The 27815-nt window shown below is 42.0% G+C and overlaps 1 protein-coding gene across 1 annotated transcript in view; it reads left to right on the forward strand.

Annotated features, from left to right (window-relative positions):
* The window catches only part of dnaaf10 (dynein axonemal assembly factor 10), a 222300-nt gene extending 201688 nt beyond the window's left edge, over positions 1-20612 (forward strand). The window contains exon 8 of the mRNA XM_028820267.2: positions 20192-20612. Coding sequence (XP_028676100.1) covers positions 20192-20399 — 208 coding nt within the window. The 3' untranslated portion in view covers positions 20400-20612. The remainder of the gene's footprint in view (positions 1-20191) is intronic.
* The last annotated feature ends 7203 nt before the right edge of the window (positions 20613-27815 follow it).

A 27815-nucleotide genomic window follows, 5' to 3' on the forward strand; every position in this document is an offset into this window, starting at 1 on the left:
CCCCCGTGAAAGGTGAAAATTCGCAAAGTAGAAACCATATACTTATGTGGTTATTTTTATATTGTCATGCTTGGGTCACAGATTTGCACAGAAACACAGGAAGTTGTAGAGAGACAGGAACTTTATTCAAACACTGCAAACAAACATTTGTCTCTTTTTCAAAAGTTTAAACTGTGCTCCATAACAAGTGTGGACGAAAAAGTGCAGACTGACAACAGGCGGTTTTTCTCTTAGTTATCTTTTTTTTAATATCAGTAAGCAGAGTCGCAGGAGTAGAGATTTAGAGAGCACGGCTCGTCTGAACACACCCAATTGACAGCTGGGGGGGGGGGGTGCTTAAATACCCCTTAATCTCATGATTGGAGAGACAGAAAACCATCCCTATCATCAAAATTCTAAAGTTGAGCAATATGTCTGAGCTAAGCATTATCTATGTCCCCAAGACTGTTCACAGGTCAGACGTCTTGAACTTTGCAGCCTTGTAACCTTTTTCCCTGAGCCATTTCACTTTGAGGAACTTAACAGAAAAGGCAGTTTGAATCATATAGAAACCACTTTCCTAAGCCCTTGCGTAACATATTTTTTGTCAGTTCATAAATCAGGCTTTCTTACTTGGCAGGGTTACAAGTATTGCTTTTGACATTCAGTTACAAAACACACAGAGTACAAGGTGCTCAAGAGAACATTCTTCTTCTACACTCCCCCCTTTTGAACACACAAAAAATATGGGTTAAATAGAAGCAGAACAGGGAAGAGGAGGGAGTGGAAGTAGAGGAGGAAGAAATTGGAGCATACGTTCTTCATGTAACATATAAGCCTTGGCCATGGAGGCAGTGAAATATTTGGACACAATATATCGTATCAGGGGAACAATACAGCAGGCAACAAGTAAAAGAACCAAAAAGGCAACGGCAAGAGAAATAAAAACTGACTTAAGCCATTGGCCCCAGGATCCAAAAGTAGACATAAACCATTGATCCCATGGATTAGAAATGCCAGAATTGGTAGCTGATTCATTAGAAAGAGCAGTTAAACCTGCCAGAGCACGGGTGATTGATCCATCAGGGGCCGTATTATTAGGGATGTAAGTGCAACAGGCGTCACCGAACATGGCACATACACCACCCTTTTCGGCGAGGAGCATGTTAATGTTAATCGATTTTGCCAAGTCATGAGGGAGGTTCTATCAAGCTGCTCATGTATACCTTCAACAGCTTTTTTAGAACTATAGGAAAGATAGACTAAAAATCCAGCAGTAACTTGATCTCTGGCTTTAAATTTATCAGGGACATCAATGGAATCAATGTAAACACCAGGGCTGTGAAGAGAGAATGTAGGAGAGTCAACAGAGCGGGGTAGACGACGTCAGCCAGAGCTGGACGACACACGAGAAGAATTCAGAGGGAGGGGGCGGAAAGGCATAACAAGTTGGATTAATGCACATGTGCCAGTCCATTTAGGGGGAAGAATATCAAGTAATTTTAATGTACGACACATCCACCAAATATCAGCACGCGGAATGGTTTGTGTTCACAGGAAAAGTGATAATATGGAATTAAATGAGGTAGAGTTAACCTGAAAAGTCTGGGAACAGAAGAAAGAAGGGATATTACCAACGTTAGTACCTTGGAGGGGGGGAACTATAGTTACTTGAGAAGCAGGTATAATTACCTTCATGAATCTGGAACACCAGGGGAGTCATATGAGGAGTGGGAGGGAAGAGAAGAGAAAGTGTAATGCAGTTAGAGTCTTTCGGTGTGGAGGGAGAGGTGAAAAGGACAAGAAGACAAGGAAGACCAGCTGGGTCAGAAATATTGGAAAGAGGGAAAGGGACAGCAGCCAAATGTAGCCTGGCCGTAGCACAGGCGTAGCAATCAGATTGATTTACTTGTTTAGCAGAGTATAATACTCACTGTAACCAGCGGTTCTGGTCGCCATATCCTGTTTCAATGGAAAAGGTGGATGAAAGAGTAGAAACATTCATTATTTTAACAGAAGTCTGTTGTGAATCAGGAGAAAGGGTAGGAGAAAGCTGGCAAGTTTTAGTAGCATGGGAATTATTCGTAACCTTAATTTGAAAAAGTCCTAGTGGATCGGAACCACTTGCGTATGCAGCTAAAACATAAGTTCCTGAATCATGCAAAGAGAGATCTTTTAAAGTAATAATCAAAGGGTTACAATGGTTCTCAGCGCAGTCATGAGGGGTGTGTCCTTTTATAATAGAAAATCGAGTCTTTAGGCCATACTGTGTGGCCTGCCGGGGGTTATAGCCCCAGTCATTTGGTCCTGTATTTGCAAACACTTCGCTCCAGGATTCACATTTAGAGTCAGATGTGGATTCACTTGAATCATCGTCATAATAAGGGTAGCTCACACAGACAAACTCTTCCCATTGTTCCTGTTTGCCACTACAGGGGGCGATTTCACAAAAGTCAACCTGGAATGAGGCAGTCTTCCCCACCTGGAAAGTCAATGTCACTCGTGAAATGGATAATGGAAGGAAAAACAGTAAGAGTGTAATCAGAATGAGTATGAATGTAAGGGATGCCATCTTTTGCAGTGTGAAGCGTGAATCCAGGCGGGCAATCCTTCAGCTTTCACTGCGTGCGGTGTGGACAGAAGAACTTGGAACGGTCCTCTCCACCTAGGCTGATGCCAGTGTTTCCTTCGGGTGTCTCGAACGAGGATCCAGGTGCCCAAGGGAATCGGCGAGTCTTTAGATGGAGGGGTTGTCCTCCAGGCCTGATTAACCTGCTCGTGGACTTCTTTCAGAGAAGCTCGGAGACCTGTAAGACTAGAGAGAAGATCATTGTCCACGGTATGCAGGTTCACATTTCCCATAACCATCCCAACAGGCATGGGTCGTCCGGTCAGTATTTCAAACGGCGACAATCCTAATTGCCGGTGTATTCTTCCCCTTAATCCCATTAAGGCCAGAGGCAGAGCATCCGGCCCGGATAAATTTGTCTGCTCACAGATTTTTGCTAATTTAGATTTTAGGGTGCCATTGCACCATTCCACAATACCTCCACTCTGGGGGTGGTATTTGCAATAATGATGCACATTTATCTGGAGCCAAGTAGTCAATTCATTTATAACGGAATTCACAAAATGAGTGCCATTATCAGCTTGCAATTTCTGCGGTATACCCCACCTAGGAATGATTTCTTTGATTAAAGCTTTGGCTACAGTTTTAGCATCAGCGTGTTTAAAACGGAAAGCTTCTACCCATCGGGAGAACACATCAACAATTACTAGACAATAACAGTAACCTTTAGACGGAGTTAGTTCAATGAAATCCATTTGGAGATGTTCAAACGGATCCATTGGGTTAGGTGTAACGGCGGGACTTACCTGGGTGCCCTTTCCTACATTAAACTTCTGACATAATGCACAGCGCCTGCAGAACTGCTCTGCATATGTAGAGAAACCTACAGCTTCCCAATGTTTTTCAACATCTTGAACCATGGCGTCTTTTCCAGCATGGTCTAGGCCATGGGCGATTTTTGCCATACCTGGGAAGGAAGCCTTTGGGAGGAAAGGTTTGTTATTTTGCTTATGGGTCCAGACTCCATCAGAGAGGGACCCTTCTTTGGACCATTTTCTTTTTTCTCCGTCTGTGGCTGCACTCTGTAAAGAAATAATCTGATTATCAGGGTCCTGGTCATTTCTCTGTTGGAATAAAGAGATTGGTGTGTTATTATACGTAGCCTGTTTAGCAAAGTGATCAGCTAATTCGTTTCCTTTGCTGTCAGGATCCTGTTTTCCTGTGTGAGCTTGACATTTAACAATTGCCAACTTTGATGGTTTAGTTATGGCCTCTAAGAGGGATTCGATTAGCTTTTGATGTTGGATGGGTTTGCCAGTACTGGTCTTAAATCCCTGTAATTTCCATAAGGCTCCATGATCATGGCAGACTCCAAAGGCATATCTAGAGTCTGTGTAAATTGTTGTGATTTTCCCTTCAGACAGCTGGCACGCTCGAGTGAGGGCTATTAGCTCAGCTCCTTGTGCACTTAAACTTGACGAGATTCGGTTTGCTTCCAGCAGGCGGTCACCTTGGACCACTGCGTAACTAGTTGAGGGTGTTCCATTTTCCAATCGCAAAGAACACCCGTCCACAAAAATTATTTCTCCAGTTTCTAGAGGTGTTTCCTGTAGGTCTGGTCTAGGCTTTACAACCTTAGCTATTTCATCATGACAGTCATGTGGCTCTCCTTCCTCTTCAGTTGGAAGAAGAGTGGCTGGATTTAAGGTAGAGCATCTTTCAATTGTGACGTTTGACAGAGTACAGAGTACATTTTGATAGTGTATTGCCCTAGCAGTAGTGAGATGTGAGGTCTTAGCCTGTACTAAAATGGAGTGTACGGCGTGAGGCACCTTTACTGTTAGGGGGCTCATGAGCAGTATACCTGTACTGGCTAGCACAGCTTCTGTTGTGGCGGCCACAGCCCTAAGACAAGGTGGGAGTGCTGCAGCCACAGGATCCAATTTTTTCGAAAAATAGGCTATTGGTCTTTGTTTGTCCCCATGCAATTGTGTTAAAACTGCATTCATGTGTCCCCCCTTTTTGTCCACGAACAGAGTGAATGGACGAGAATAGTCAGGGAGCCCTAACGCTGGCGCAGACAGGAGTGCACTTTTTAAATCTCAGAGAGCCTTGTCAGCCTGCTAATTCCATTGTACCTGACCAGAAAGAGGGAGGCCAGGGGTGTTTGCTAAATTTTGTAATGGCTGTGCTCTTTCAGTGAAATCCAAAATCCATTGCCGGCAGTAGCCTAGAATGCCCAATATAGACATAACCTGCTGTTTTGTGACAGGTCTGGGAAGATTCTGAATGGTGTTAATGCGATCGCTAGAGAGAGCTCTTGTTCCACAAGTGATGTCATGACCTAAATATTTCACAGTCATTTGAATTAACTGCAGTTTTGCTTTAGAAACTTTATGGCCATTTTCTGCTAAAAATCTGGGTATCATGTGCACAATCTTTTTCCGTAGTACTACACAACATTATATCATCTACATACTGTATCAATACACTGTCTTTATCTGGCCAAAAGCCTTCTAAGTTTTGAGCAAGAGCTTGTCCATATACACAAGGGGCTTCAGCATATCCCTGAGGCATGACAGTCCAGGTCCATCGACGGTTTTGGAAAGTAAAAGCAAACTAGAATTGAGAATCAGGGTGGACAGGAATAAAGAAGAAAGCATTAGCTAAATCAATCACGGAGAAATAACGGGCAGAGGGGGGTATTGTGGAAAGAATAGTGGAAGGATTAGGAACAGTAGGTGCTCTGGGAAAGATTGCAGAGTTAACTTGTCGTAGGTCTTGAACAAAACGCCATGAACCGTCAGCCTTTTTAACAGGTAGAATGGGGGAGTTGACTGGAGAGTATTTAATTGGAATAATTGCTCCACGTTTCACGAGATCGGAATGTACGGTGGAGATGCCAGCCTCTGCTTCAGGAGACAGAGGATACTGGGCACGGTGCGGTGGAAGGAAGATTTTGGGTGAATCACCAGAGGCTCACAGTGGGCTATCCTTCCATAATCATTCTTTCCTTGGGACCACAGTGAATCAGGAAGTGAAGAGAGCCAAGGGGGAGAAATGGTTTGCAATGAAAAAGCAGAAAGGGAAGGACGGCACAATGCACGATGTACTAAAAAATCATTTTGAAACACAAATTTAGTTATCAAATGATCTGAGGTATCAAAGATACCCAGAGCAACATGTAACCAGTCCGTTCTATTAAGACATTGTTCTACCCATGGTCCAATTTCCACCCAATGGACAGTATTTGATTTGGCTAAAGAAACATGAGGGACTGAACCACCAAGATAGAAAATATTCTGTGAGCATGTGAGATGAACATAAGCAGCAGCTTTTGTGGATGAAATGAAAATACAGAGAATGTGAAGGGTTTCGGGGCAGGTGCCTGAAGAAAGAAAAGACTGCAGCCAGGGGGTGTCTACTTCTGCAGAGAAATATTGAGCAGTGCAATGTAGAGTGTCAGGGACTTGTAAGTGGGGAAAAAGGCAGGAGGGGAAGGAGTGTAGGGCTTTGAGAAGGATGGTGTGTGGGGAAACATTTAAAGTCCAGGCTGCAAAAGAGGGTCTGGGGTGAGGTGCGATTTGGCACAGTAGCTTGGGAGACGAACAGAAAAATCCCTGTTCAGTCATAGAAATGGAGAGAGAAAGTTTTGTCATGAGATCCCTTCCTAAGAGGTTAACTGGACAGAGCTGATTTAAAAGAAATCGGTCTGTTAAAGTGAAACCACCAGAATGCAGCTGAACTTGAAGAGGCTTTGAAACCAGTAAAACATGTGGTTGTCCAGAAGCAGTAAGCACAGTCACTGTATCTCTTGAGGCAGGGACCTCCTTCAGCGAAAGGGATGAGTGTGTGGCTCCTGTGTCCACGAGGAAAACAGCTTCAGTGCCATTTACTAGCAGAGTCAATAATGGATCTGTTTCAGAGTTGTGAGTGAGCAAAGGCAACTGAAGAGAAGGGCTGGGGGGCCCTGCAGATTCCTATGTCCATGAAATATCAAATTGTTCAGGTGGTGGGGGAGGGGGTGGGCACTTGTGAGGGCAATTGCGGCGGAAGTGTCCCATTTCACCACACCCATAACAAGCATAAGGTGTAGCGTTTGGATCTGGAGGGGGAGGCAACTGAGTGGGTGATCCACTTGGATTAGGTAGCATATATCCGCGACCTCGTCCCCTTCCACGCCCTTGTCCCCGGAAAAATCCTCCACGTCCACGACTTCTGCCAGGAGTGGCCCCACCAGTGTAATAGTTCATTTGTGCTGCAATCAGCTTTGTCTGGGTGTCTGACTCTTTCTGCTTGGTCTGTCGTTCAGCATGCTCTGCGTGACGTTTTACTTCCTCAAATGCGGCAGCTTCCCAACCAATACAGGAAGTGTGCACCCTATTTTGGATGTCGCTTCTAAGTCCGGAAACAAAAGGAGGAACTACAGCTCTAGTTCGGTCATCTGGATTTTCGAGGCCGGAGTGTGTTGCCATTAACTCTTGAATTCGGTGTGCCCATTCATCTACTGTCTCATCCTTTTTCTGTTTGGCAGCCGAGATAAGAGACCAGTCTGTGCCTTTCTTATACTTGTCCTTAATGTTATTTTTAACATGTTCCCATTGCGTAATAAAGGGACCTTCATTTCGGCCCTGAGGCAACGCCTCGTTCCACTGCCACAGGTTTCCGTTATGCTGTCCATGATTGACAGTGGCCAATGTGGTGCCAAGCTTTCTCTGCAGCACCTGAGTCCATTCTGCGGCATTGGGCTTATACATATCATACAGCTGCTGCAATTGTTCTATGAATTTTAACCCACCGATGACTTTGGGATCAGGCAATTCGGACACAATGTCCTTCAGCTCTTGAATGTCCCAGTTACGATGTATCATTACAGTAGTGGGGTTATTGGCTCCTGCAGGTTGCGTTGAATCATGTTGGGGGTTTGGGATCTCGATCAGGGGGCATTCGAATAAGGGGCCGGGGGTTTGGGGGACTTTAAAGGGGATTGAAAAGTGGTGTTTTGATTAGGGGGCTGATGGAATAGGGTTTGACTTCTAGTGTGTTGTGAAATGGAGGTTCTAGGATCGTGAAACCCACCCGCCGCACCCATTACGTTACTTTTGTCATCCCCCGGATCAGTGTGTAATGAGGGATCATAATGATATTCTTCAAAGAAACCAGACCCCGAGGGATCATCTTTTAATTCTGGTGCGGTGGGCGCTGGAGGTGGCGGAGGAGAAGGTGGGGGCTGTGGATGTGGATAGTGTAGGAAAGGTGGGGGAGCAAGATATAACGGGTCTTTTTTCTCGCTCTTCTTCCGCTTCTCATTCGACTGCGGTCCCGAATCTGCTTGCACTTTCTGTAACGCTATAAATAACTCTTCTTTTTCCTTTCTAGTTTTAACTTCCGCGGCTAATAATTCATTATGTTTCTGTACTGCCTTTAAATTACGATCTTTAATAACCAACTCCCATCTGTCATACATAACACGGACCTTTGTTACAACATCCTCGTACATTTCTACATACAACATCCTTGTGCATTTCTACATAATATTTTTCTAATTTCCTGTATCTCACTCATCTACCCCCACTGTACTTATTCCACGTCCTACATGCCTTTTTTAAAATCTAACCCTGTCTTCTTTTCAATGAGCTTTCTAGGGGACCCATTTTTTGGTCCGCCTGTATGTGGAGCCTGGTGATCCTCCGAAAATAATCCTTCTAACATTAGGTTTTGAGGACATTGGGGGACCTGTTTGACTGGCTTGCTATTCGTTTTCCCAATAGTAAGCGGTGGGATATCAGCAGAGAATGACTCAGCCCTCGTTTATTTCCCCGTTCTACCCGCTGTCCGCTCCTATCCCCGGATTTCAACTCAGGTGACTTTGTGTCCGGTTTCGGGTCAGCAGAATACTACATCAATACGTCCGGCCGAGTCTAGGATATGGTTGAGACCACTATCCCTTCATCAGACCTTTCGTATGTGTCAATCTGCCAAGGTATAGTCTCTGTCACCTGAGCAACCCGTTGAGACAAGAGTATGACTAGACAGCAAGCAGAAAACTCGACCTCCCGTTTATTCAGACACACGTTTCATTACACTGCCCCTTTCACCCTCCTTCCTCTTTATTTTAGGAGCGTGCCACTCATCCCTTTCTACTCCACTTCACAGAGGGTGACTTACTAGCATTCACACTGTGCCATATTCCGTAGGGTCCCAAAAGCCACTTTCTGTGAGTCCCTAGAACCCTCCTATGGTTTGATACGGTATTTTAATATCTTTGTCTAGACTTTTATTTCTCTTTCTTAATTCTATTTCCAGCACACCAGTCAAACATACGGGAATCCCCTGATCTACTTAGTGCGACTCCGTACGCCTGCCTGGAAAATCCCGTCCAGTCGCTTTTCGCTTCAGTCAGGAGGAGGTCAGCGACTCCCCACCCAGGAAACACCCAGGACAGGCCAGTCCTAACTTTTACCGGAGCTGGTCCTAACCGATTCGGCCGAAATCGGTGCACTTGTGGCTTCACCGGGTGATCTCGCTCAGGGAGTTGTCTGCCCGTCTCCTGCCCCATGTCTGGGCACCAGAAAACTGTGGACGAAAAAGTGCAGACTGACAACAGGCAGTTTTTCTCTTAGTTATCTTTTTTTTAATATCAGTAAGCAGAGTCGCAGGAGTAGAGATTCAGAGAGCACAGCCTGTGGCCACAGGGCTCGTCTGAACACACTCGATTGACAGCTGGGGGGGTGGGTGCTTAAATACCTCTTAATCTCATGATTGGAGAGACAGAAAATATCCCTATCATCAAAATTCTAAAGTTGAGCAATATGTCTGAGCTAAGCATTATCTATGTCCCCAAGACTGTTCACAGGTCAGACGTCTTGAACTTTGCAGCCTTGTAACCTTTTTCCCTGAGCCATTTCACTTTGAGGAACTTAACAGAAAAGGCAGTTTGAATCATATAGAAACCACTTTCCTAAGCCCTTGCGTAACATATTTTTTTGTCAGTTCATAAATCAGGCTTTCTTACTTGGCAGGATTACAAGTATTGCTTTTGAAATTCAGTTACAAAACACACAGAGTACAAGGTGCTCAAGAGAACATTCTTCTTCTACACAAGACAGAGATGACAGGTCCGTCTCACAATTAAAAGAATACAAATATATCTTCCTCTTCAAAGGAGTGGGCATCAGGAGCAGAGAATGTCAGAGAGAGAGAGAGAAAAAAGCAAACAATCAAAAATCAATAGAGCTGTTTGGCTTTTAAGTATGCGAAGCACTGCCAGACAAAGCAGCTGCAAGGAAGAGAGCAATGTAAAGGTAGTCTTTCAGCATTTTTTAGAGGAGCGTCCGTATCCTCTAGGCCAGTGTGCGAACAGCCCCTCTGCTCACACCCCCTCCGTCAGGAGCAGAGAATGTCAGAGAGAGTGAGAGAGACAGAGAAAAACAAACAATCAAAAATCAATGCGTGCTGTTCAAGCTTTTAAGTATGCGAAGCACCGTGCGGGAAGCATGTTGCTTGACAAAGCAGCTGCACGGATGGGAGCAATGTGAAGATAATCTTTCAGCATATTTAGACGAGCGTCCGTATCGTCTAGGGGTGCGAACAGCCCCCCTGCTCACACCCCCTCTGTCAGGAGCAGAGAATGTCAGAGCAAGAGAGAGAGAAAAGTAAACAATCAAAAATCAATACGTGCTGTTTGATCTTTTAAGTATGCGAAGCACTGTGCAGGAAGCATATCGCTTGACAAAGCAGCCACATGTAAGCCCATCAAGGATGGCAGCAATGTGAAGGTAATCTTTCAGCGTTTTTTGAGGAGCGGCCATATCCTCTAGGGGTGCGAACAGCCCCCGTGCTCACAATATATTTGAGGAGTTTTATTTAATACGTAATACGCGCTCTGGTTGGGTAGCTTCTCAGCCATCTGCCAATAGCGTCCCTTGTATGAAATGAACTGGGCAAACTAACTGAGGAAGCATGTACCAGAAATTAAAAGACCCATTGTCTGCAGAACCAGCAAAAAATCCGCCATATATATTTAAATATGCTTACATATAAAATCTGCGATAGAGTGAAGCCGCGAAAGTTGAAGCGCAATATAGCGAGGGATTACTGTATCCAGTGTGAGACTGGACGCAGACATACTAGACAGATACATATATATCACATAATGTAGGCTGGCTGTTTACTGGTATTAATAATCCTACTTCATCTTGGCATAAATAAATATTTTTATGATACCAGGGGGGTATTTTCCGTACGTCGCTTAAATCATCCGAGATCAGATGCCTCATCTTGGATGAGTTAATGCCGGTGAAACTCATCCGGGATAAGTCGGTTTTTCAAATGCAGCTTCCGAGATGAATGAGTGCGCCCGCGCTGATTGAAAAGCCCATATATAGGTGGTACCCCACAATTCGACCCTAATCCGTTGCTGGACTAGGGTCGAATTGTGAAACGGTCGAATTGTGAGACACCATTTCCCATACAAGTCTATGGGAATTCAATTAATTGGTTGCAGGGCCAAGAAAAAACCCCACTTAATTGTAGCAAAAAGATTCGAAGATTTTTGTGTGACGCAGAGAGATAGAGGAGTTACACGAAAAGCTTCTATCTACTTTAAATAAGGAGGGAACGATTAAGAAACAGAAAAAGACATTCGCAGAAAAGTCTAAGAAATGGAATGAATTTGCTGTCGCTGCTACGGCATGGCTGAAAGATGCAAATAGACTGCTAACACACACATCTGATGAACAGCTAGTTAATCAATTAGAAGAGATGCAATTACAAGAACGAGATCGCTCACCAACCAACTCAAAACCATGAGTTGTAGACCTGCTTTTGTCCACAACTTTTTTTGCTCCCACAGAAACCTTTGCACCCAGAATCTGTTCCCCGTTTTCCCAAAAAGTTGACACAGTTGTCCTGGGAACACCATACTCCTTCGCAACATCCACAATTCTGGCACTTTTCTTAAGAGCAGCACAAAAACACTAGAAAAGTGGCTGAAGGGAGCAAAAACGTGAGTCGACTCTCCCAGGACGGCGCGGACATGTTTTCTACATCACATTTGACGTTTTGCGTCTCTCAAATTGCGAGTCGACCTCCCAGCAAATTCGACTGTCGAATTACGGGACGGACAAATTGCGGGAGGTCGAATTGCGAGGTACCACCTGTATATTGAGTCCAGAAAACATGATCAGCAAGTCTTTGATAGGCTGTAACAAAATGACAAAAGAACAGGCGCATTTTTTTCACACAAGCGGTGCAGGACCTTTTATTTGAAGGACATGAAGAATTTCAAGATTTAATATGCACAAGGGGTAACACAGCAAAAGCAGCCCAAATCAAAAAAGACGGCTGGCAAAAAGTGACTGACAAATGAAACGCTAAGTAGTGTGCATTGTACTTACTGAATGCAGCATTTCATTTGCTATGTGTGAGATTAATTATTATTTAATATGTCATAATTCCAGATCAAACGTGAGAACATGGGAACAGTTTAAAGTGAAGTACAAGAATATACTTCAAACTGGTAAATATTGGAATATAACTATTTAAAGAATTGTTGACATAAATAATCATATATAATATAAAAAACATTAATTTTAAAGCTAATAAGAAGGCAGACAAGCAAAAAAACTGGTGCAGGTCCACGTGGTCCAGACTTAACCCCTGCAGAAGAGTTGGCTGTCCAGCAATGCCCATCGCCCTGTTTCTGAGGGCATTCCAGGGGGAAGCTCCTCCTCAGAACCAGTGGCAGGATGCGATGGTCATTGCATATATTTGTCCTCAATGTGTGCCACAGGTATGTTCCATATAGCCCTCTTTTTTTGTTGGGTCAGTTGCAGGTTCTATCCCTAGAACCTGTCTGACCAACGAGATTGCAATGGTACACTAGAACATTAGAACACTCTAGACGAGAACAGGCCATTCAGTCCAACAAAGCTCGCCAGTACTATCCACTTATTTTTTCCAAGAAAATAATCAAGTCGAGTTTTGAAAGACCCTAACGTCTTACTGTCTACCACACTACTTGGTAGCTTGGGAGATATTGACGAAGGTCAAATATTTGATGAAGACACTGTGTCTCATTATTCATCAGGAGGAGAGGTACATTTTCCAAATAATGTTTGATCAAACTCCACTCTGATCAGTCCCATGTGCCCCAATCACATTTTGAAATCCTGGGTAATGAGAATGTTAGGCTGATTGAGATTCTTCATGGAACTGTGGGTGTTTTAGCCTGTGTATTACTTACCTGCAATGGCATGAAACGCCTCTTTTATTGTCTGCACATGCAGGTGTCCAGGAAACACTATGAAAACCCGAAGGAAATATTTCAGAGCCAAACAGACTTTACAAATTGCCTGGCAAACTGCATTTTTACATAGATTTTCCGCATCGCCTACAGTATAGAAAAAAAAGTGCCGCTTGCAAAAAACCTCAAAGCAATGCATGCTGTCTGTGTGGTTGTGAGAGCCCGATTTCGCCGAGTCTGAAATTGAATATACAGGGTAAGGTGCTAATAAATCTTTGAGGTACAATATTCCCCCTTGGCTAAAGCGGTATCTTTCAAAAAGAATTTCCTCTGGGAGCAATAAAGGATCTTGCCAATCGCGCAAAACCCTCTCTATATGAAATTCTCTTCTTATAATTTGCGCAACGATATCAATTGGTTGCTCATTCATGAACGGTAAAGCCATGACTGAATGAATTCCATGCACGGACACTGATTGAGTGTGTGAGCTAATCGTCGTTTACATAAAACAAATCTGCTCCGAGCAGGTTTGAGGATTTGGATGTGCTGCTATGACAACAGATCCAGCAAGAGTTTTGAAAAACCGACAGATCCAGGATCATGCCAAATCGTCAACAATTACATCCGGCTAAACAAGTAATCCACGTACGAAAAATACCCCTCAGGTCTTTAAAGATGATGTATGATGTTGTTTGGAGTTTTTGGTGGTGTTGTTGATCTGGATTCAATTGGAGGATTTTTAATGCTTTGGAGTGCACTCTTATTCTTAGCTGCAAAATTGCTGACTTGTTCTGTTCTTTTGCTGCTTCATAGGGAAAAGGCATTATACATTCTGACCCTGGAGTTTAGATGCTGAAGTTACCTTCTTGAAGTAATGACTTCTCAGCCTTGTCAAATTACCGGCACACAGCTTTTTGCTTGACAAACTGTTTCTCGGTTTCTGGTCCACAGTGACATGAGTTTATTGATTTTCGCTCTCCAAGGAAAAGTGGCTTATAGCTTTTAGTTCAAGAGAAGATTTTAGAAATTCATTTTGGAGAATGTGCACAGGGTCCCACTAGTGCTGGGCAGTATACCGGTTCATACCAAAAAACGTTTTTTATTTTTGTTATGATATGGATTTTTCTTATACCGCAACACCAGTTTAAATAGCCTAAACAATGTTCGGAACTTGGCACAGCGGGAAACTGTTTAAGGGGGGATCTTTTTCACTGCTGCACTGCTAAACATGAATGCAATGGAGTACATGCGTTAGTGGAGGTATTGAACAGTGAAAATGGACAGAGAACATTCTGAAACTGAAGCTGTAGCAGACGATGAAGTTGAACATGATGACACAGAAGAACTTTTACCGAAAAAAGGAGCCGTGTCTGTTGTCTGTCGATACTTTGGTTTTAAAAGGTCGGATGTGGACCATTATGTTCAAATGTGTGAATACTGTTTCTATACTACTGGATAATACTGCATGTCAAGTTGTACTTGTTTTATTTTTTTTTCAATACTGTGTAATGTACCTGGGTACTGTGTAATAGTGTGATGACATGTTGAATTTATTCTTGACATTTCTACTTTATTCTCGTAATTTGTCGTTAAAGTAGAACATGGTAAACTAAACTTCATCTTAAAATGAATATTTAATTTACTGGATTTTCTCAAACCCCGTCATAAGTTATGTAGCACATTAAATGCTTTGTGTTAAGTGTTCCCTGAGCCATGTTTAATTTCTACGTGCTTCTTAAACTGACATCCTCTGCACTGAGAGGAGGCGCAGGCAGCAATCGCCACACAGAATACATTAATTTCATGATATTCCTGCTCTCTGAACATTTAGAATGCTAAGATAAATACTTGATATTGTTTTCATGATGAAATGCATTAAAGCGTGTATTAATCATGTTGGGGTATGGTGGCGTTGAGGGGGCACTACTGTGTCGCCGCAAGGGGATCCCTGGTGTTTCCTGCCTTGAATTTGCATGTATTTCTAGTGGGTTTACTCGGCGTACTTCAGTTTTTTTCAAAGTCCTGTAGGATGTGGGGTTTTGTAAGGCTATATTGACCCTGCTAGTGTATGTATTGCTCATATTCACCCTGTTATGTGCTGGCGCCCTGTTCAGGATTTGCTCCTGCCTCGCACACAATGCTTGCTGGGATGGGCGTAACCCTGAATGGATGGCATAATTAAACATGTATAATGAAGATTTTTTTTAAAGTTCTGAACACTCCGTGGTCTAAGTTTATAACTAGTTTTAATTTCACAAAGTCATTTATCGTGTGGTGATTGGTTATGTGGAGAAAGAAAAAGGAAGGATAGGAACTGCGGGTTTGGTATGGCAGACAGAGACAGCACACATGCAATAAAGAAAGCCCACTCAGAAGAACATGCATTGAATTCTGTATTCATGTGTTCGACCACCAGATCACAAACCCAATATTTACACAATATTTAAGTTAAACCTGTGCGATACCCATTCATACATCCAGTTTTTTGGAGCCTTGTTACACCTGCCATAAAGTTCTCTACACTGAGCGTACACCTGGGGACCCCTTACTGCAAGGGAGCAGCACTACTGTGCATGTTTAATACCTGCTTTAATGCATTTCATCATGAAAATTTATCTTAGCATTCTACATTTTCAGAGAGCAGGAATATCATGAAGTGAATTGATTCTGTGTGGCGATCGCTGCTGGTGCCTCCTCTTAGTGCAGAGGAAGTCAGTTTAAGAAGCATGTAGCGATTAACAACTGGGTCGGGGAACACATAACACAAAGCATTTAATGTGCTACATAAACTTATGACAGGGTTTGAGAAAATCTAGTAACTTAAACATTCATTTTAGGATGAAGTTTAGTTTACGAAATTCTATTTTAATGACAAAATAAACTGAGAATAAAGTGGAAATGTCAACTTTAATCTCGACATATAGTTTTGTTTTGTTTTTTTTTTCCACTGTGTCCGTATTTTTTTTTTCTTCTCCATGGCCCTAATACGCTTCCGTAGGGCTCTACCACAAATAGCATTATAAATGCAAGTTGCAGTTTTATTATTTATGTATATAGCTTAGCTTGAAGCAAGGTCCATATTAATGCAGTTTGCCTTAATGATGGTTCAGGTGGTAAAGATGTCATCACCAAGTTGCACTTGTTTTATTTTATTTTATTTTAATTTGGTGAATACTGTGTAATGCACCTGGGCTTTGAAGTCTTGGAAGTAATAGTATTATTACTGGAAGTTGCACTATTATTTATTGTATTGTTATTATTTATTAATTTAAATATTATGCAGTTTAATGATGGTAAAGTTGTTTAAAAAGTCACTTTAATGTGTCAGTGGACAGAGATTGTTAACATTAACAAAGTGTAGTTGGTTTACAAAAAATATTTGCTATTTATTCCTTTTCTAAGACATGTTCAGTGCAATGCAACTTTTGACAAGCACCTCTGAATATTTTACTAAGTCTAAATGCCTCTTTGGATGGTTGAAAATGTGTTGTCAAAATTATAGTTTAAGTTGTTTGCAAACTTTGTTCAATAAAAAGGTTCTGTATTTTGACTGCATCTGTCATGCAATGTGATACCTTCTCTTCTTTAGTGCCACCCCCTTGAAAACTATCACTTTATGGGGCCATGCAAACCTGTATTAATACTTGTGTGCACATTAAAATGTTTTTCTGTACAATGTACAATGCTCATGACAGTGGAATAGGTTATTCTTAGCCAGTAGTTGCAGTGGAAAATGTGGTTAACGTCCATTCATGCATGGGAAAAAAATACCGTCCAATACCGTGAAACCAGTATAATTTTGAAAAATACCATGATATAGAATTTTGGTCATACCGCCCAGCACTAGGTGCCACTGATAAGAGTCCCAGATTTCTCTAGAGTTCCATAGAGAATTTCAGTGATTGTGTTCCATGTACAATTCTCTAAGCTTCTCTTTGATTCTCCCAATTCTCCTGCCATTCTTTGTTTCTTCCCACTTACCTTCTCCTGATTTAATTAACACTAGAATTACCAGAGCCTACGAAAAAACTTGTAGATCCGGCCCACCTTAAATCCCATCGCACCTCTCCGTCAGCGTCTTTTTTCCTGTAAATGTGCCGATAAAGACAAGCAAGCAAGCAAACAGCCTGCTATTCCATCCCACCACTGCCGCAGAACATGCACAAAGTTCTCCCAGCTCATGCCTTGATTATCTGGGAGTGAAGTGCTGGAGTTTTAGAGTGGAAATACAGTGGACCCTTGACTTACGAACTCAATTCGTTCGCGAGGGCTGGTTGTAACTCAAGTTGGTTGTAAGTCAAGACTATTTTTCCCATAAGAAATAATGGAAATACCCATAATACGTTTCGAACCTCCCACTGTAACACTTACTTAACCTTTTCATAATAAAAAAAGGGTTGTGTAATGTGCATAATTTACCAAAACACCAATAGTTTTTCTAATGTACTAACCAAAAAGTAATAAAAAGTGCCTAGCCTACCAGAAACAACAATTTCATACTGTACTCACCATTTAATTTGACATCTTTGGGCTGCAGGAAGGGAGGAGGATGATAATGAAACTGAAGGCTTTTTAAAGGCTTTCTTTAACTTGCGCTCAGGCATTTGCAATCATTTCAATAGCTTCTTTTGCTTTAATTTTAATCTCCTCCTGCCTACAAGTTATTCTGATGAGAATTTTTCTCAGCATTCCCTTGCGATGATACAAGGAACTGTTTCTGAACTCTTCTGAGACCCCCCCACTCCCCACTCAATGGGAACGACATGCTGAAGTGCGTGCTGAAGTGCGTCCTGAAGCGCGATTGCCGCGACTGTGGAAGCTTGCTTGTCCATTGCCGGGCAGGGATATCACATGCATATCACCCATCGATATCTTTTCTGTTTGCTTTGGCTGAGAGACTCAGCACAGCTTTAAGCCGGCTTTTGCCCCAGCAACAGATAAACAGTCTTCCATACGGAGTTTGGACTTTGGCATGTCTTCTAGTTGGGGGAGGTCCCAAGAGAGTTTACAAACCTGACATTTTATTGAATGAGTGCCGCATTAATAGGAATGTTTCTGTTTGTTTACAATCGCGCAAGCGGATACACGTGACCACATTCAGGTCATAACGCAAGATGTTGGTCGTAAATCAAAATAAAAATTTTGGTCGTAAATCAAGTTGTTCGCATGTCAAGCCGGTCGTATATCAAGGGTCGACTGTATTAGATTGCTATTTGGAACACATGCATTTCATGTGTGTTCCGTTTCTACAATAATCTGTGTGAACACATTGTTAAAACAGCAACTTTTTCATATTTTAGTAGTAAATGAAAAAATGTTGTCATAAACTATATAATGTGTGAAGCCTGAAGTCCAAAGATCAAATAAACACTTTCACAAAAGGTTCAAAGATAAGACAACAGCTTCCGTGGCGTAGTGGTAAGATTTGCTGACATGTAATCAAGAGTCCCTGGTTCGATCCTGACTGCCTCCTGTATTTGCCATTTTCAGTAGTGAGCTGCTCTCATTGTTAATATTATACAGTACACACATACATTTGGTTTGCGTCTGTAACAGACGGTGTACATTTATAGGACTTGTGAAAGTTACCTTTTTTTTTTTCACTTTTATTCTCTCAGTCACGATCATGATACATACTACCACCCTAGGGATCTGACGCTGTTACTTTTTATTTGAAACTGGGACTAACTGTAGATGTGAGTGGTGTTTTGAGGCAATGGAACTGGACATTCTCTGATCTGGAGGGATAAAAGCTGACACACAAACGCTGGTAAATCTGCCTTATTCGTATCTCACCGTCACTTGATTTTTTTTTTTATTCAGTTTTATTGAGTTTTCCTGCTCATGTTGAATTAGTATGCACGTTATGGTCTATGATGTCAAAAAAAAAAAAAAAAAAAAAAAAACGAGACATCGGTTTATGTGATATTTGGAATTACTCATTTTATGACCTGTATAGTACATTTCGGAAAACATTCTGGCACGGATGCAACATTATTCATATTATTCATATTCATTCGCATAACATATTGCGGTTGTAATTGGTGACCGCATGTTTTTTTTTTTCCTTCTGATCTTGCCAGTTTTCACATTGCTGTATGGTGTTGTTTCTTTTGTACTCCAGAACATGCAGAGGAAAGAATAGTATAGAGAGGTCAGTTCAGCGCTATATGCAATCATCAGATTCAAATGTTAACAGTTCACACACAACGCAAGGACCGTCCTTCCTACATTTACGACATGTGTACCTGTTGCAATGTACACACTTCTCTCTATGGTTGTGGTCAGATTTGCCTAAAAGTGGCAGTAGTTTACATTTAAAGGCATCTTTAACATTTCAATGCAGCATATCCAGCTTGATATTTCCTTGAGTGGAACAACTCACAAACTGACAGAAATATCTCATTGTTCCTTCCAAAAACACATGGTTGAAGTCACCACATATTATAACTGCAGGGTCAAAGTAAGTCATCATTAAAGTGTTGGTGACAGAACAAATCATTTCTTTTGCTGAGTCCCCATTTTCAGAGGGAGGAATAGTGAGAAGTCAAACAAAATGATGCCTTTTATTGGTTAACTAAACAGCTTACAATTTGCAAGCTTTTGAGGCAACTCAGGCTCCTTCTTCAGACAAGATGTAATACAGAAACTGGAATTCCCTGTGTTTATATAGACACTAGGACAGATACAGCATTGGAAAAACTTTAACTGAGACATCTTAGATGTAAAAAAATGAATAGACCTCTCCATGCTAAGATTCATTTAGCAAAAGAGGAGAACAATGTATTGTCAAGATCTTTTGATAAGATAACTGTTCAACAAAGTCTTTTGAAGTTTCTGATGAGACGTTCAATACAATGTGGCATGTGAAACTTACCTTAAACAACATGATTTACCTAAGGAATCAGTTATACAAATTTATACACTTTTATTCTATGATGTCCATAAGAGGATTTATGTATTTATTGCTTTTTACATTCTGTACTACATTGATTTTATTGAAGTATTTATTTATCTTAAAGATGAAGCTCCACACTTTGTTTTTGTAGACTGACTAGACTGTAGAGTTTTCTGCGCTAATGAATATAAGCACTGACCATTTTTCTTCTTACAGAGAACCATAGAGCCTGTAATAAATTACCAAGTACGAATTACCAAGTAAACAGAAAAGTGGGATTAGCAAGTTTGCTGAATAGCTTGTTCTCATCAAAATTGTTCTGTTCAGTTCTGGTGATCTGCTTCTTAGTCCCGCCATTTTTTCACAGAGGTCAAATAAATTGATTGCTAAGCCACACACTGAGTGAAAGTCTGTTTTATTCCACTGATAAATGCTGTTAGTTTCTTCAGAATTTCATAGTATCGTAGTATGTAATTATTGTTCATCTTTCCTTTTCAAGTGAATATCCAGTCCAAAGAAGCAAAAAAGATGCAGATAACATTGATATGGGAGTTGCGGGATTAGTTGGCCTTCTTCAGAATGTCACACTTTCTACACAACCTATTTCAAGTCTGGACTGGAGTCCTGATAAGCAGGGTTTATGTGTATGCTCAGCATTCGATCAGACCATGAGAGTTCTTATTGTTACTAAACTAAACAGAGTATAGGCCTGATCAGCTAAACTAAATATTTTGATTATGTAGTTATGTTTATTCAATTTCTGAATTGAATGTGTTGTACTAGTATATTTCTCTTCCTTAGACAATGTAATCATTTCTGACCGTTTAAAATGTTAACTATTCAAAATTTGTAATTTGCCAACTATGCTATTTTTTCTGTATTTTACAATCTTTACTAATAAAAGTTTTTCTAGTTACTTATTTAATTTTTGACTCATCTTTTTGAGGTGTATAATAGTTGATGCTTAATGTTTCATAATATCCTGACCTATTTCAGATACTTATATCTGTAAAGATGGTAAGCATGAATAGCAGAGTTCCAGCCGTTGGATTCTTTGTTTCCCTAAATAGAATGCCACATGTCTCTATTCAACCTCACTCAATTTTTGTTGCCAGCACTTTGTATTTTGGTTTATCTTTTTTGTTAAAGTGTCACTGGAATAACTTCATGGGGTTCCACTGCTAGCAATGGGTTGAGGAGCCGTATTCTGGGGAAAAAGAAGGGGGGCCTGGGACATCCAAGATGTGTCATCTGAGCTAGGGTTGCCCTTGATGCTCTCAGATCCTGAAGGGACTGGCACCTTACACACTTTGCTGGCGTGCCACCGAGTCCCATCCAGTAATTGAAAGGTTGCAGGTCCAAGCTGGCTCTTAATGTGAAGGGGTGACAACCAGAAGGAGTGAAGCTTGCCAGAGCGACATGGGTGGCAGACCCTAACCCAGTCCATCACCTTGAAATTGGGAATCCATATTCTCCTCTTCTTGTTGAACTCTTGCTGGGACTTTGCTTGTCATTTTTGCATGGTTGACTTAACTGACTTGGTTGGTGAAAACGTTGTAGGGGGACAAAACCTATGCAAGGGTAGTTCCAGCTCACAGCCTAGCATACATTTGGCTGGGGAAATCCCATTTGGAACATGCTGAGCAGCTCTATAATGCAGCAGGGTCTGTGACAGTGCTTCATTTAAAGAGAAACCCTGCAACAGGTGAGTCCTGAGGCCATTTTTTAGGCTTTGATTGAGACGTTCATCCCCTCTATTAGCCTGGGGGTGATGAAAGGATGTTTTAATGTGGCGTATACCCCGGCTTTGCACAAAATCCGTGAACATGGCAGATGTGAACTGTGGACCATTATCCATTGTAATGCATTTTGGTAAACCCCAGTGAGCAAACAGTGTGTCCAGGAAACCAATGATGGATTCTGCTGTGACTGAACCCATGGGAATGACCTCTGGCCACTTTGTGTGGAGGTCGTATGCTACTGCCAAGAAGCGCTGGTGATGTGGCACACCTTTTAATTCACCACAGATATCAACTTGAATGTGTTGCCAAGGCTGATCAGGCTAGGCCAAGGGTTGGAGAGGAGGCATTGGTGGGGGCCCAGTCTTACCACTTATTAAACATGGTGCACAGTTACACAGCAGCTCCTCTAAGTCTCGGTCAATGCCAGGCCACCAGACTAGGTTCCTGCAGCATTGCTTTAGTTTTACAATTCCGAGGTGGCCCTGATGAGCCATGGCCAGGACCCGACCCCTGAGGCTGCTGGGCACAACCATGTGATGTCCACGAGCTAGACAAGTCTCATTCCAACACAAAAGCTCATCTTTAAATTGGATGTAAGACTTCCAGTGGCCAGCCATTAGCAATGGCATAGGACAGTCATAGGACTGTGAAAACTAGATCCAATGCAGATTCTTTTGTAAGTTCCTGGAGTGGAGAGTGCAGCAAGTGAATCAGCTCCTCCCCATGATCAATCTGCATAGTGGTAGGGGAATGAAAAACAAAACGTGCCAACAAATCAGTCACTACATTGTCCCGTCCTGGGGTAAACTATAACTTAAAATTATACCTCTGGAGAGGCTCACCCCAGCAGTGCATGCGCAGCAGCCTGTGACCTGAACCAGCAGAGGACATCAAAGATGTTAGGGCCTGGTGGTCAGTTCGTAAAGTAAATGGACACCCATGCAGGTAGGTATGCCTCTTTTCACAGGCCCTTACACATGCAAGTGCCTCCCTCTCCCCTACTGAGTATTTCTGTTCAGCAGGGCTCAATGCACAGGATGTAAAAGCCACAGGCTTCTCCACTCCATCTTGTATCTGTGAAAGAACTGCACCTACTGCTGAAGCAGATGCATCACAAGTTACAATAGTGGGACTGTCCACATTAAAATGTGCCAAGACTGGTGAAGTAGTAAGCAACTCTTTAAGTTTGCAAAAGGCTTCTGCACAGTCTGCCGGCCAACTCCAGGATGCCTCTTTTTTTAAGCAGCTGCTGAAGGGGTGTAGTGAGTGCAGAGTATTGTGGCATGAATCTCATGTAGTACCCCGTCATCCTCAGAAATGAGGCCAACTGTGAAGCTGAAGTAGGTGCTGGAACACACTGAAGGGGTGGTAAACTTTGAGCTGACAAGCGGAACCCAATAAAGTCCAATTCATGTGCAGCAAACAGGCACTTATCTTCATTTAAGGTAAGGTTGTGGTGGCAAAGAGCTGCAAAGGTTGCTTGCAGACGTTTATCATGGACAGCATTAGCTGGGCCGTGGACTACAATGTCATCCAAGTAAACAACCAACCCTGGAATTCCTGCCAGGATATTGGACATTATTTTTTGGAAACAACTGGGAGCGGAGCACTGGCCAAATGGCATTCTGGTATAACAAAAAATTCCAACGTAGGTGGTGAATGCAGTCAAATCCTGCTGTTCTCGTGCAGAGGAACTTGAAGATAACCTTGACAAAGGTCAAGCTTTGAAAAAACCTTTGAGCCATGGAAGTGAGTGGTGAGCTCTTCAATGACTGGTAAGGGGTAACGATCAGGGATGATAGTCTGATTTACTGCCCTTAAATTCACACATAACCACAGCCCTCCTGACTTTTTTTCTACTTTGACCAAATTCAATATCCAGGGGGAGGCATGGATTGGTTCTATAATGCCATCTGTCTGGAGGTGTTGTAGTTCTGTTGTGACAGCATTCTGCAGGACTAGGGGCACACGCTGCACAGGTTGAATAACAGGGGTGATACTTGTATCAAGCAGAGGCTTTTGCGTAAATGTGTTAAGATGTCCTAAGCCAGTGAACAGGGTAGGCCAGTTCTGATGCCACAGTGATGTCACATTCAGAATAGTTAATCCGTCACTGTCCAGTAGTATGAACCCTAGACTGGTGAACAGGTCCAGGCCCAAAATATTGCTGCCTTGTCTTGTGATATGGAAAGGAAAATCAGACAGTGTTTTTGCCATATGTTACAGTGCAGCGCACAAAACCCATCACATCAGTTTGGAACTGCCATATCCATAGTGGGAAAAGTTAGGTGGCTGAAGTGGTAAGTGCGATAAGAATGTTGTATAGGTGGCCATGTTTAGAAGTGACACTTTAGCTTCTGTGTCTAGCAGAAGATGAATGCAAACATCATCCAGGTATAGTGGAAAGGATGGCCTTCGTTTCAAGTGTAAGCTTATTGATCTGAAGAACTGTCTACAAAGTGTATAGCACTGCATCTTATTTCAGAAAATCAAAGCAGTGGGTCACTGGGAGGCTGCTCGCTGTGGACACAAAGAATATAATGAAATGTAGAGAGTGAAAGGAGGAATCGGAAGGGAGCGCATAAAGAGAAGAGAAAATGAAGGCGTGAAATGAACAGTACAAGCTTAGAGCGTAGAATGAAGAAACTGGCACAAGGCCAAAGTGACATTAAAAGTACAGATTGTGAGAGAAAGAATTGTCTTTTAAAATGCAATGGTAGAAATGAAGGCTGGAGCCACACTGCTGGCTGCTTTGGACTGCTAGCTGCAGCGGTTGCTCGTCGCCACATGGTGGATGTGGCTGCGCTCATCGGCAGGACATGAAAGATAACCTTCGATTGTGTGAACTTGACACCAGAGCGTGCATTTGAAATGGTGATTTAAAGATGACTGCTGCATTTTATCATCATTGAAAAAATATCCGCATGAACTGTAGTTTAAAACATGTCAGCTTAAAATGAACAGGCTCTGGGCAGTGGCATCATCATGTCCAAAGTCTTCAACGGCTCCGTCAAGGGGGGCGCGTTTGACCTCGGGGAACATGCTTTTTTATTTTTCTATTTTGATTTTTTTTTACTGTTCTAGAATAAAGTGCAATACCACTCTACTACATTAAGGGGCAGTGGCGCTCTCATTGGCAGAGTGTGCGCAGGGAGCATTCGCTCGGTGGTGTAGGGGTTTTGTTTGCACTGAGCATGCGCGCTTTGCACACAGTACAAAGTATGAGTATGAAGTGTAGACACGAAGTGTAGCAGACCCTCAAGTGACATCATGAAAAAATTTTTAACAGGGATGAGAAGACAGGCGGAGAAAGAAGAAGATAAAGAGACAAACGAAAGTCTCCCGAAAGCTAAGACGAGGAAATATGACGAAGCGTATGTAGCGCTTGGCTTCACTGTGACTACGGTGGGAGACGAGGAAAGACCGGTGTGCTTACTGTGTCTAAAAATGTTGGCAGCGGACAGCATGAAGCCAAATAAATTAAGGCGTCACTTAAAGACATTACACCCTAATCACACTGATAAGCCGCTTGAGTTTTTTCAGCGAAAACGTGTTGAATATTGCCAGCAATCATCCCGCTTTCTGACTGCTAATTCAGTAAACCAGCGAGCGTTGTTGGCATCATATAAGGTGGCGTACCAAATTGCTCAGTGCAAAAAACCCCACACCATAGCAGAAGAGCTGATACTGCCGGCAGTATTAGACATGGTCTCTGTCATGCTGGATGACGCAAGTGCTGCAAAAATAAAAACTATCCCTGTCAAATGACACTGTTGCTAGACGTATAAGTGACATTGCTGACGATCTTAAAGAACAGCTGGTAGAAAAACTCAAAGATAAACGTTTTGCCTTACAATTTGATGAAGCAATTGACAGCAACAAAGACTGTTTGTTTATTGCTTATGTACGTTTTGAAATGACAAATTCCCTGTGTGAGGATCTACTTTTTTGTAAATATGTCAGAGACAGAGCCACAGCCGAAGAGCTATTCAAAATGCTAGACTGCTTCCTGACTGAGAATGGGCTAAAGTGGGAGAACTGCATTGGTGTTTGCAGTGATGGTGCACAGACCATGGCAGGGATGAGAAAAGGACTTCGGACTCTCATAAAGAAGGCTTCACCTAATGCTGAGTGGACACACTGTATTTTACATAGAGAGGCACTGGCATCAAGGCACCTTTCCTCTGAATTAAGTGAGGTTATGACTGACATTGTAGGAGTAGTCAATTTAATAAAGACCAGACCACTAAAAACAAGAGTTTTCTCTGCTATCTGTGAGGAGATGGGAGCTGAACATCAAGCTGTGCTGTTTCACAGTGAAGCAAGGTGGCTGTCACGAGTAAAAGTGTTATCCCGAGTTTTTGAGCTCAGAGAAGAGATAAGAATGTTTTTGGAGCAGGAGCACAAGTATGAAGTTGCAAGAAAGTTTAGTGATGAGAACTTTCTGATGAAACTTGCTTACCTGAGTGACATATTTGGAAAGCTCAATGAACTAAATCTACAGCTTCAAGGGAAAAATCAACACCTCCCTCAGGTCACAGACAAGATCAACTCTTTCACTCGAAAGCTTCCAATGTGGGGCAGGCGACTTGATGAAGGAAATACTGTGTCATTTGAGAACTTGCAGGAATTTGTTGACACTACTGACTATGATGTCACCTCAGTGATTCCATATTTTAAGCAGCATATTTCATCACTGATGGGATTCTTTACAAAGTACTTCCCTAAAAACAGTTCCCAGTATGACTGGGTGAGAGATCCTTTTAATGCACCAGCTCCAACTGGTTTTAGCCTTGCAGAGAAGGAGCAGTTCATAGAAATCACATCTGACTCCATATTGAGACTAAGTTTCACATCCCAGACACTGAGTGAATTCTGGCTGAATGTGGAGAAGCAATATCCACTCTTAGGACAAAGAGCTGTGCACATTCTTCTTCCATTTGCAACTTCTTACTTGTGTGAGACTGGCTTCTCTGCTGTTGCTGCTCTGAAAAGCAAATACAGGTCCCGGCTACACATTGAGAAGGAGCTGAGAGTTGCTGTGTCCTGCTTCAAACCCCGCTTCGAAAAGCTGTGCATTGCAAAACGTGCTCATTGTAGCCATTAATCCAGACATCATCTCTGATTAAAAAATCAGCTCAAATTATTTTATATATTTTTGTTTTGCAGGTTAAAGTTTTTTTAATATTGTGCTCCTGAGTAAATGTTGGTGATCAGTTTGAATGCATTATTATTTATTGATTTTATGTATTTTTTTTCAGTATCATATGGTTTGACATGGTCAATCAAAAAATGTTTATAGTTTAATTAAGGATTTCATTTTTTTTTAATTTAGAATGCACTTTAAATCTTTTCTGTTACATTTAATAAAGCTATTCTTTGTTGTTAATTGGTCCATATTTCTTTCTTTTTTTATTCTCTTATACGTTAATAAGGATACAGTGTTATGCAGAGGTGTACTTATAACAATTTTATAGACAAATGATACTATTTATAGTCGCGCGGGGGACGCAAGATGTTTTCTTCTTCCTAGGGGGGGCATGACAGAAAATAATTGAGAAGCACTGGGCTACGCCAATTCCTGCGCTTGTCTGTATTCACTAAGGATTTGGGTAAGAGAAATTGCGTAGCTTAAGCAAAAAAAGTTAGTGAGCATGAGTAGTTAACCAGACAGATACTGTCAAAGGGATGATTGATGACCTTAATCTGTCAAAGGGATGATTTATTGACATATTTATGCCTCACCCCCAAATATGACTTATGAAATATGAAAATAATTTATTAAATGTGCCCCGCCCCTATGGGTGGGGAAGGGTAATATGGGGGTTGAACAACTGTCATAATAGATAATCTCTAAACCCCAACCCCAAGGGCTTTTGTAAACCGAGCCCTTATCACGCCCCATTACCAATTCCCACACCCATGAGGTATGCCTTTGTATCTCTAACTGCCTATAGGGTTATGGGAGAGGCGTGTCGCTCCACCCCTGTTCCACCTGGCTGCGGTAGGAGATGAAAGATTTCTTGTATAAAACTCTAGTCATTTAGTGAATACGCTACGACAAACAAAAGATCATAGAATGAACGGTCTTGTAGATGCTCCTAAGAAAATGATGACAAACAGGGTTTCCAGAATGCCAGAGTTACCATCGATTCAGCTCAGTCTGGTACGACTCTAATTGTGCTTTGAGACAAGTAGAAGTAAAAAGAAATGCTCTGGGGCATCGCACGGTGGTTGTTTCCCTAGAGGAGCCTATCCTTCCGGAATATAAAGAGGACGTCAACAAAGAGGAGTATGAGTATCAAGAAAATGAGATAATAATAATAATTAATAATAATTTTTTTTTTTTTTTTTTAATAATAATTTTTTGCATTTATATAG

The sequence above is a fragment of the Erpetoichthys calabaricus genome, chromosome 15 (genome assembly GCF_900747795.2).
Source record: "Erpetoichthys calabaricus chromosome 15, fErpCal1.3, whole genome shotgun sequence".
NCBI lineage: Eukaryota > Metazoa > Chordata > Cladistia > Polypteriformes > Polypteridae > Erpetoichthys > Erpetoichthys calabaricus.